Below are 10,000 nucleotides of genomic sequence, written 5' to 3'. Positions count from 1 at the left end.
CCGGTTCTCAAACGAGCCTGCGTTCACACTTTCATCTTTGACATGTTACAGGAAACCATAGCGCCTAGCAGGGAGCAACAAACAGAATTCAGTGAGAGGAGCACACACACACACACACACACACACACACACACACACGCACACACACACACACACACACACACGCGTGCCCCCCCCCCTCGCCCCCCACACACACATTGCTTTTACCAGTTCATCACACACCTGAATCCAGACAGACTTCTGTCTGATAACAGCAGTGGGTGTTGGGGAAGACACACCTCAGCCAAAAAACCTCCCTTTCATAAAGAGAGGAATGCTGGGGGCGGAGTCTCAGTGGGGGTGGGTTGGGGGTCTCAATGGGGGGCGGAGTCTCAGTGGGGGTGGGTGGGGTGGGGTCTCAATGGGGGGGCGGAGTCTCAGTGGGGGGTACAGGGGGATTACAAGCAACCTGTGACTCTGCCTCTTTCTGCCCTTGGTAATGTGTGTCTACATATACATGTTTGTGAATGACCGTGTGTGTGTAGTGTGTGTGTAGTGTGTGTGTATGTGGTGTTTGTGTGTGTGTGTGTGTGTGTGTGTGTGTATCATGGTTTCTGCTAGCATGAATGCTAATGTGAAGTGACAGGCTGGTGGAGAGGATGATGAAGGCCTGCCTTCTCCCCTCTTCATCCTCATTCTTGTCTCCTCACTTCTGCGTTCCTCTCATCACAACACGTCCCATGCAGGCTCCAGCAGTTTCAGGTTGGGGGTTCTCACCCTCTCCCCCGGCTGGGCGTCTGAATCAACCCCCCCGGGGCTGAGGACTCTTTTAAACTGACTACAAGACATCCTGCCTGTAGGACAAAGGATGCGTCTAACCCTACCTGCTGCCTGCCCCGCCTGCTGTCCGTACGTTATTGTGTGTTCTCCGCTCTCTGGGAAGAGGGCCATCGATGAGAGAACCCAATTACCATGGTAACTCGCACCGGCGACCCCACATCCCTCTCACACTGCTCCACAGGATGTGGTGACCCTGAGGAAAAACTTTTCACAGGAAATGCACGACCCCAAACATGTTCCTCTAACACACTGTTATGTCTCCACTCAAAGCCGCCCCCCCCCAATCACTCCCCCCCCTCTCTCTCACTCTTTCATGCTCACTCCCCTCTCTCCCCAGAAATAGTTCCTCTCAATGGCAGGACCAGAGGAGAGTTCCAGTCCCAGCAAGTGTTCGAGCTTCAAGCCGCTTTCGATTGTGAGACCTGTACAAAGAGGAGGTGCCTGCCTGAGCCCAGCGGCCCTGTGGCGTGCGTGCCCGCGAGCGTGCCCGCGTACTGCCACGTCTCCAGGACACGCTTAACCTTTCATACTCACAGAACACTGCCTAACCCAACAGGACAAGCCAATCATTCACCAGTGTCACCATTTCAAATGACTTCAGCAACATTGGAAAATCCCAGGAATTCTTTGGAAGTTTGTGGCTGTATTTTTTGTCCCTTTGGCCTGCCGATGGAGAGCTTTCGAGACAAAACCCCTCTGCTACTGAAACACCAGCAGACCTCTGTCCGCATAAGGGTCTGTTCATGAAATGAATAACAGTATGCAAACAACGCTTACTTCACCAAAACATGCTCAGAGAGAGAGGGAGAGAGAGGGAGAGAGAGAGAGAGAGAGAGAGAGAGGGAGAATGAGATTGTTGGGATGAACCAAACGCCGGGAATTGTGGACTGCATTTGTGTCATTGAGTAAACACACAATGAACGAAAAGAGGAGCGAGGGATGGGGGAGGACAGAGCGAAAGGAGGAAAGAGGGAATGAAGAGAAAAAAAAGTCTAAGGAGCCCTGCGCAAAGTGAGCCATTCCACACACAAAGGAGCGCTTAGTGGTGGCAGAGACGCTAGTGGAGGAAGGAGCGCTACACTTCTGGGGCCCAGTCTGAAAGGAGGGGGGGGTTAAATGGAATAAGCCAGCAAGCACTCGAGAGTCCCGCAGGGCACCTGAATGAGGGGGGGGGGGAGGGGGCGTTTGGGTGGGGAGGAAGGTGAATGGCCTGCCTTTTGGGACCAATTTGTCTCTTTTCACCCCTCGTCCCCCCGGCCTCCGCGCTGACAGATGTACAAAGGCGGAGCCGCACTGAGCCGCTCGCACACGCACACCTGCTGACTGCTGTCAGTCCTGTCCGACAAGTTAATCAAACAAATACCACCATACCTCGCTTTACATCACAGAGAGAGAGAGAGAGAGAGAGAGAGAGAGAGGGAGAGAGGGAGGGGGAGAGAGTTAAGTGGTGGTTATATTTCTTAGTAATAACACCGTGGATATGGTATAATAACGCAGTGGAACATGGGTATTTCTCTCACGCCGTCTCTAGATAGTTTTCTTCCTCCCTTGTGCTGTAGCTTTAACCTACTTTTGGACCTGCAGGTTTACACCCAGCACAGAGAGCTCGTCCTGCAGAATGGCGGGAGAAACCTCGACCCCTGTAATTACGGGAAACCAGAGCAGTCTAGTGTGTCAACGTCTCCTCCGTCCTGAGAACGGCAAAGCCTTTTAACGTGTTTGAACAATAGCAGTGGGAGTACCTGTTGGCCCTGTTCACACAGCATCCCAGTCACGTACATAAAGCAACTGGTATATTCAACTGGTTTTTTTCCCCCCTTTGAATTAAAAGAGGAACAATGGGACAGAGACCGTATTGGTCATCGGCCCATTGTTAGAAAAGTCCTCAGAGGTTTGAAATCCCACCACCAGCATGCTTGTTAGTCACCTCCATCGTGATCGACTGTGCCTGGTAGAATTATGGCAACTTCCCAATGCCTGGTGCTAGAAAACCAGGTGATATAGTTTCTTATTGTTTGGCCCAATTTTAATCCAATTTAATGGAAGTGATTTGCCTAAATAATTCATATAGTGTCATTAAATCATTCATATAGTGTCATTATATAACTGAGGCTATGGTTTCTCATGGTTACCATTACTAATATTTTTCCTAAATAATGGAGATTACACAGTAAAGTCAGATTATAAATCTGCTTCAGATTGGCAGGAGCAGAACTTCCCTGATGGCTGCAGACCTGGGGAAGGTTCTGGAAGCATCAAGGGCAGTAAGTGATCATCTCATCTGACGCCGTTTAAATGGTCTGCTAGGGACGGTGGGAAGCAACTGAGACGACAGCGAGGTTTCTGTCTGGACCGCGAGCTGCTCTCGTGGGTTTGTGGGGCATGTCTCAGCAGCGTGGTGCTAACGCGCCTTCAGTTGTCGTCTTAAAGTGCCATTGTCCAATGTGATAAATGGGCAGAAAGGCTCTGAAGCAATCAGTGTTGAGCATTCATAATCCCTCTCACCCCAAGACCAACCCTGGCCGTGCAGAGTGGTAGATTAAGGGTATAACTGACCCATGTAATTTGTCGGCATATCTGTGTGTGCCCAAGTCCCGATGAGACACACACACACACACACACACACACACACGCACGCACGAACAGCAGGTCGGCTGTATCACTGTACCTCAGGATTTAGAGAGATGTTCTTAATCAGTGATCTCTGTGCTCGGCTGGATAGGAGCTCACGCGCTAAACACAGCTGTCTTAATCCAGTTTTCAGGAACTAGCACGCAAGCAGAGGACAAAATAAATTAATTTTCGCTCACCACTTTCTCTCTCTCTCCCTCTGTCATTGAGTGGACAAATTTAACTATTGGATGTTGGCTCAGCTCTGTCTCATTCTCTCTCTCTCTCTTTCTCTCCCTTTCTCTCTGATGTTGGCCCAGCTCTCTGCTGATACAAGATTCTGAGCATTTTAAGAGACTTTGTCGTTATAAATGTTTCCTATGTGAGAGCGACAGGACCAAAGACATCTGCGTGTTACTGGCCTTGGTGATGTGCAGGTCAAGAATCATCTTCACATAATAACCTGCCATCTCTCCTCACATGTGTGCGCCCTGAGTTTAAAATCAGGTCACATTTCAAACTGCTCTTCAGCGAGCTGAGCAGCGTTAAAACGACGTGGTGTTTGGAGAAGATAGATCAGCAAGTTCAAAAGAACATTACTGTACACAGACCACCAGTAGATGTGTGGATGTAGTAATGGATTATTGACCAGACATCGTTATTTCTCAGTGTCTTTATTAGAGTACAACCAGAACATTCAGGAAATTTGAGAATAATCAGAAAGAAACCATTTTGTAGGCTAGTATGAGCTGCCTGTACAGCAGGAACCTGGAAGGAACCTGACCAGGAACCAGTAGATGAATTTAGAAAACCTCAGGATGGCCTCCCCAGAAGAGCTCGCGATGTGTTTATTTCCACGGGAGGTCACACTAAATACTGACTTAGGTCTGTAGAAGCCATTTTGTTCTGAACATTGTTTATTTTTATACTTTGTATACATATTTCCTGTATTTTCTGTTTGTACTTTAATAAAGAAACTGAGAAATAATTATATTAAGAAATTAATAAATTATTTCATTGTTTCTGGTGTCTGGCCAAAAGAATGACATATTTATTCTGTTTTCTGTCTTTTGATGTCTACACCTGTGTGGTCATTACAGACACTTTACGAAATACTTTGATGAAAGCCGAGAAAGGGCATCACCGGAGTGTAATCTTCTTATTGCGTTCTCTCCGCTAGCGAGAATTCCTCATCCTTGACCCCAATTAACCTCAGCCTAGCGCACTCCGCCGACACATCTATATGGCATCCAGTCTACACTCTCAGCTCGGTGGGCTCAGACCCTCCTGTGCAGACCAGGCCAGAGAGATTAACTCTGGGCGCAAACAACCACGGATGCTTCAAAGCATCAACCCAGCCATACAAAGCAACTCCAATTTCCAGGAAATACCATGTTGTGCCTCTTTATACCAAAAGAAGTGGGAAAACAGAACACGAAATTATACCAAAAATGTGATAAACGGTTAGAACTACTCTCCCTCCCCGAATGTGAAATTCAGACACTAAACAGTCTGTTAATGTTTGTTAACATTAGCAGGAAAGGAGCTTTGACTAGTTCATGTCTCACGGACGTATAGCTGTTGTGTTTGTTGATGGTGATGTTAAGTGTCATAAGACTCTTCATCAACATTATTAGGGCTTAATGTCACCTGTAACAGTGTGTCAGCTCATATTTAACTCCCAGGTCTTTACAGACACTGAATCTCCTGCGAGGACAGATCTGCCATGTGGTGCTGTGTAGTCTTTGTTAACCCTCTGCAGTAATTGATGACCTATATATGATCTTAATTAGAAGTTTAATAATCACATCTGCTTCCCAAGTCAATCACAAAATAGTGCAGGAGAAAAGAGGCTGGGTGTGGCTCAGTAATGCTCTATTAAACCAGTCTAAATCAGTCTAAATCTACATCAGTCTAAATCAGTCTAAATCTAAATCAGTCTAAATCTAAATCAGTCTAAATCAGTCTAAATCTAAATCAGTCTAAATCAGTCTAAATCTACATCAGTCTAAATCTAAATCAGTCTAAATCTACATCAGTCTAAATCAGTCTAAATCTAAATCAGTCTAAATCAGTCTAAATCTACATCAGTCTAAATCTACATCAGTCTAAATCAGTCTAAATCTAAATCAGTCTAAATCTAAATCAATCTAAATCTACATCAGTCTAAATCAGTCTAAATCTAAATCATTCTAAATCTACATCAGTCTAAATCTACATCAGTCTAAATCAGCCTAAATCTAAATCAGTCTAAATCTACATGTCTAAATCAGTCTAAATCTACATCAGTCTAAATCAGTCTAAATCTACATCAGTCTAAATCTAAATCAGTCTAAATCTAAATCAGTCTAAATCTACATCAGTCTAAATCAGTCTAAATCTAAATCAGTCTAAATCAGTCTAAATCTACATCAGTCTAAATCTAAATCAGTCTAAATCTACATCAGTCTAAATCAGTCTAAATCTAAATCAGTCTAAATCTACATCAGTCTAAATCTACATCAGTCTAAATCAGTCTAAATCTAAATCAGTCTAAATCTAAATCAATCTAAATCTACATCAGTCTAAATCAGTCTAAATCTAAATCATTCTAAATCTACATCAGTCTAAATCTACATCAGTCTAAATCAGCCTAAATCTAAATCAGTCTAAATCTACATGTCTAAATCAGTCTAAATCTACATCAGTCTAAATCAGTCTAAATCTAAATCAGTCTAAATCTAAATCAGTCTAAATCTAAATCAGTCTAAATCAGTCTAAATCCAAATCAGTCTAAGTCTACATCAGTGGGTAGGTATGGGTTGGTATCTGTGTGTTGCCCATATTAGTCAGAACTTACAGGTGTATGTGCAGGCACATGTGTGACTGTGAGTGTGTGTGTGTGTGTCTGTGTGTGTGTTTATATGTTGGTATGTGTGTGTGTGTATATGTGTATGTGTGTGTGTGACCCTTCCATGTGTCGGGTTTAGATTAAACTAACCATAGGTTTAGATTGCTCTGTGCAGGCTGTGCCACTCACGTGAGCAGGCAGAGGGCCAAACGTGTGCCCTGCGTGCCCATCTGTGGCTACTTCTGCCGGGGCCGGGGGGGGGGGGTACTGGGGGGCGGCAGGAGGCCTGCCAGCGCATGTATGAGGGGATTCTCCAAGGACATGGGTCATGCTAGTAGATGTACACACGAAGATTAGAGACTGTGAATCATGCCACTCGAGATAATGTGATAAAAACAACTCAACAGGAAGGATAAGTTCCACTTTACCTCAGGTGGAGGGCGAGAGAGAGAGAGAGAGAGAGAGAGAGAGAGAGAGAGAGAGAGAGAGAAATTGGGAAATGAACCAAAAACAAGGAGAGAAAATGACAGGGGGGATGCACATAGAGAACGAGACAAAGAGAGAGAGAGAGAAGGTGGATGGAGGTGAACACATTTTCTCATTCCACTCAGAGGATGTGAAGGCACAGAACAAATATGCAAGCAGGTCCTTTCAGGACAGGAGACGACATGGCTAGAGCAGGCAGTCAAACAGACAGGGAGGAGGAGGCTGTCAGACAGACAGGGAGGAGGAGGCAGTCAGACAGACAGGGAGGAGGAGGCTGTCAGACAGACAGGGAGCAGGAGGCTGTCAGACAGACAGGGAGGAGGAGGCAGTCAGACAGACAGGGAGGAGGAGGCTGTCAGACAGACAGGGAGCAGGAGGCTGTCAGACAGACAGGGAGGAGGAGGCTGTCAGACAGACAGGGAGGAGGAGGCAGTCAGACAGACAGGGAGGAGGAGGCAGTCAGACAGACAGGGAGGAGGAGGCTGTCAGACAGACAGGGAGGAGCAGGCAGTCAGACAGACAGGGAGGAGGAGGCTGTCAGACAGACAGGGAGGAGGAGGCTGTCAGACAGACAGGGAGGAGGAGGCAGTCAGACAGACAGGGAGGAGCAGGCAGTCAGACAGACAGGGAGGAGGAGGCTGTCAGACAGACAGGGAGGAGGAGGCAGTCAGACAGACAGGGAAGAGGAGGCAGTCAGACAGACAGGGAGGAGGAGGCTGTCAGACAGACAGGGAGGAGCAGGCAGTCAGACAGACAGGGAGGAGGAGGCAGTCAGACAGACAGGGAGGAGCAGGCAGTCAGACAGACAGGGAGGAGGAGGCTGTCAGACAGACAGGGTCTAACTCTCATAGCCATAACTCCCACCAGGTCCAGTATGTACCAAGTGAAGCAGTGTAGGATCAGTTCCCTCTACCAATGTATTTGTGTTTTTCTTAAGAACTTATGATCCAACATCTGATGCCAGATCAGCAGGAGCTGTCCTCATTAAGCATCTCTCAACTTTAGACAGCAACTTTGCTGTTCCTGGGTCAGTTGTTCATTTATTTGGTGAGGTGACCACTGACCTCAGGTTAGCACAGCTGCTCTGCTGTGGCTGTCTCAGAGCAAAGGCACGGCAGACACAACACACACCCGTCTCTCACACACACACACACACACACACACACACACACACACACACACACACACACACACAAATCTGTTACACACATCCACACCCACACACCCACACACACACACACACACACGTTACACACATCCACACCCACACACCCACACACACACACACACACACACACGTTACACACATCCACACCCACACACCCACACACACACACACACACACACACACGTTACACACATCCACACCCACACACACACACACACACACCTGTTACACACATCCACACCCACACACCCACACCCACACACCTGTTACACACATACCCACATGCACACACCTGTTCCATAGCACACACCTGCATAATGCAGACACCTATACACACCTGTTGCACAGCACACACCCACACACACCCGTTTCACAGCATACACCCACACACCTATTCCACTTGTACACACTTGTATCATAACATACACCTGCATAATGTACACACCTGTTCCACAACACACACTTATTGCTCATGCACACAACCGCACAGACACAGTTCCACATGCGCCACAAAGGGTTAAGAAGGAGAGGCCAGGTGTGGCTGTCACACACGACAGCCCCTCCCACCCTCAGCCCCTCCCACCTTACTTTTCGCTTTCTTTCTCTAGTACAGACAGCAGGCTCCAGGTTAGCAGTAATGAGAACAGGACCAAAAATGTCAGAAATGATGTCAATTTAATTTGTGCACAAATTATGAACTTTTTAAATTCTGAAACTAATACTAGAAGACACGTTGGTAAAGCCCATGTAATACACCCTGTCATGTGACATGAATGTCCGATAACTCCATCCTAGATCGGCCCTTAGAACGTCCGATAACTCCATCCTAGATCAGCCCTTAGAACGTCCGATAACTCCATCCTAGATCAGCCCTTAGAATGTCTGATAACTCCATCCTAGATCAGCCCTTAGAACGTCCGATAACTCCATCCTAGATCAGCCCTTAGAATGTCTGATAACTCCATCCTAGATCAGCCCTTAGAACGTCTGATAACTCCATCCTAGATCATCCTAGATCAGCCCTTAGAATGTCTGATAACTCCATCCTAGATCATCCCTTAGAATGTCCGATAACTCCATCTGCTTCTCTTCAGTCCCTCTGTTTTTAGACGCCCAGTCTAGGAGTTTTTCTGAGAGTGGGGCACCAGAAAGGAAAGGGTTAAAGAGCCCCAAGGCAAACGAGTGAACAGAGCGGAGGGGGTCTCAGCAAGACACAAGAGAGGGAGGGAGTGAGAGAGCGAGGGAGAGAGAGAAGCAAAAGAGAAGAAGAAACAGGTCTCACAATGTGACCTATCCCTCCAGGCTGGTCGCCATGTCTCATTTTGGAGGACGTCCCCCCCCATTCCCAAGGATGAGACAGAGGCACCGTCTACTTACATCAAATAATCTTTCTATATACATGTCCTCGTTGACCTTTTCACGCAACGTGTCCTGAGAGTGGCGGACAAACGTAACGTAAGCATCGGCTACATCCATGCCAGGTTTCTACGGTGGGGAGAGCGAGAGAGATAGAGAGGTGGTGAGAGAAAGAGAGAGAGAGAGGGAGAGTGAGAGGAAGAAAGAAAGAGAGGGAGGGAGAGAGAGGGAGGGAGAGAGAAAGAAGTGACAGAAAATATGTAATTTCGGATACGATTCTGTTCTAATCGTATTACTACTTGGATTAAATGAGCTGTCATGATCTGTGAATAGGTAAACAGATTCATACACATTACATTTGCAAGTACGCAGACAAAATATTACTTATCAAAACAGTGGCAATGGGAGAGTTGAGCAAACAGGGGACAAAGCACTCAGAAGAAAGAGCCTTGTTTATTCTGTCTCCAGGCTGAATTAAATAGATCTAGCCTGCCAACCAGCATCAGAAGGTCATCAGAATTGGTAATTGTCAGTGGCTGCAAACTGAACTTACTTCACACCTCTCCAGATACTTTCAGGGGGTGCAAATGAGCAAAATTTTCATGCGTAATTTTATTTTGTGCATTAAGCAAACAATTACCATGGAAACACAAAGCTCACTGGCCCTGAGGGCATGTGAGGGGGGGGGGGGGGGGGGCGTAAGAGAGAGAGAGTGAGAGGGAGGGAGAGAG

The 10,000-nt window shown here is 46.9% G+C and overlaps 1 protein-coding gene across 1 annotated transcript in view; it reads right to left on the bottom strand.

The window, feature by feature from the left end:
* The window catches only part of LOC145655626 (calcium-dependent secretion activator 1-like), a 17,057-nt gene extending 7,170 nt beyond the window's left edge, over nt 1-9,887 (bottom strand). The window contains exon 1 of the mRNA XM_081709120.1: nt 9,291-9,887. Coding sequence (XP_081565246.1) covers nt 9,291-9,389 — 99 coding nt within the window. The 5' untranslated portion in view covers nt 9,390-9,887. The remainder of the gene's footprint in view (nt 1-9,290) is intronic.
* Between the last annotated feature and the right edge of the window lie 113 nt (nt 9,888-10,000).

Source organism: Electrophorus electricus, unplaced genomic scaffold (genome assembly GCF_041902795.1).
Source record: "Electrophorus electricus isolate QZ-2024a unplaced genomic scaffold, ASM4190279v1 Scaffold297, whole genome shotgun sequence".
In the NCBI taxonomy this organism is placed as follows: Eukaryota; Metazoa; Chordata; class Actinopteri; order Gymnotiformes; family Gymnotidae; genus Electrophorus; species Electrophorus electricus.
Note: the sequence above shows the minus strand (reverse complement) of the source record. Positions and strands in the feature narration are given on the sequence as shown.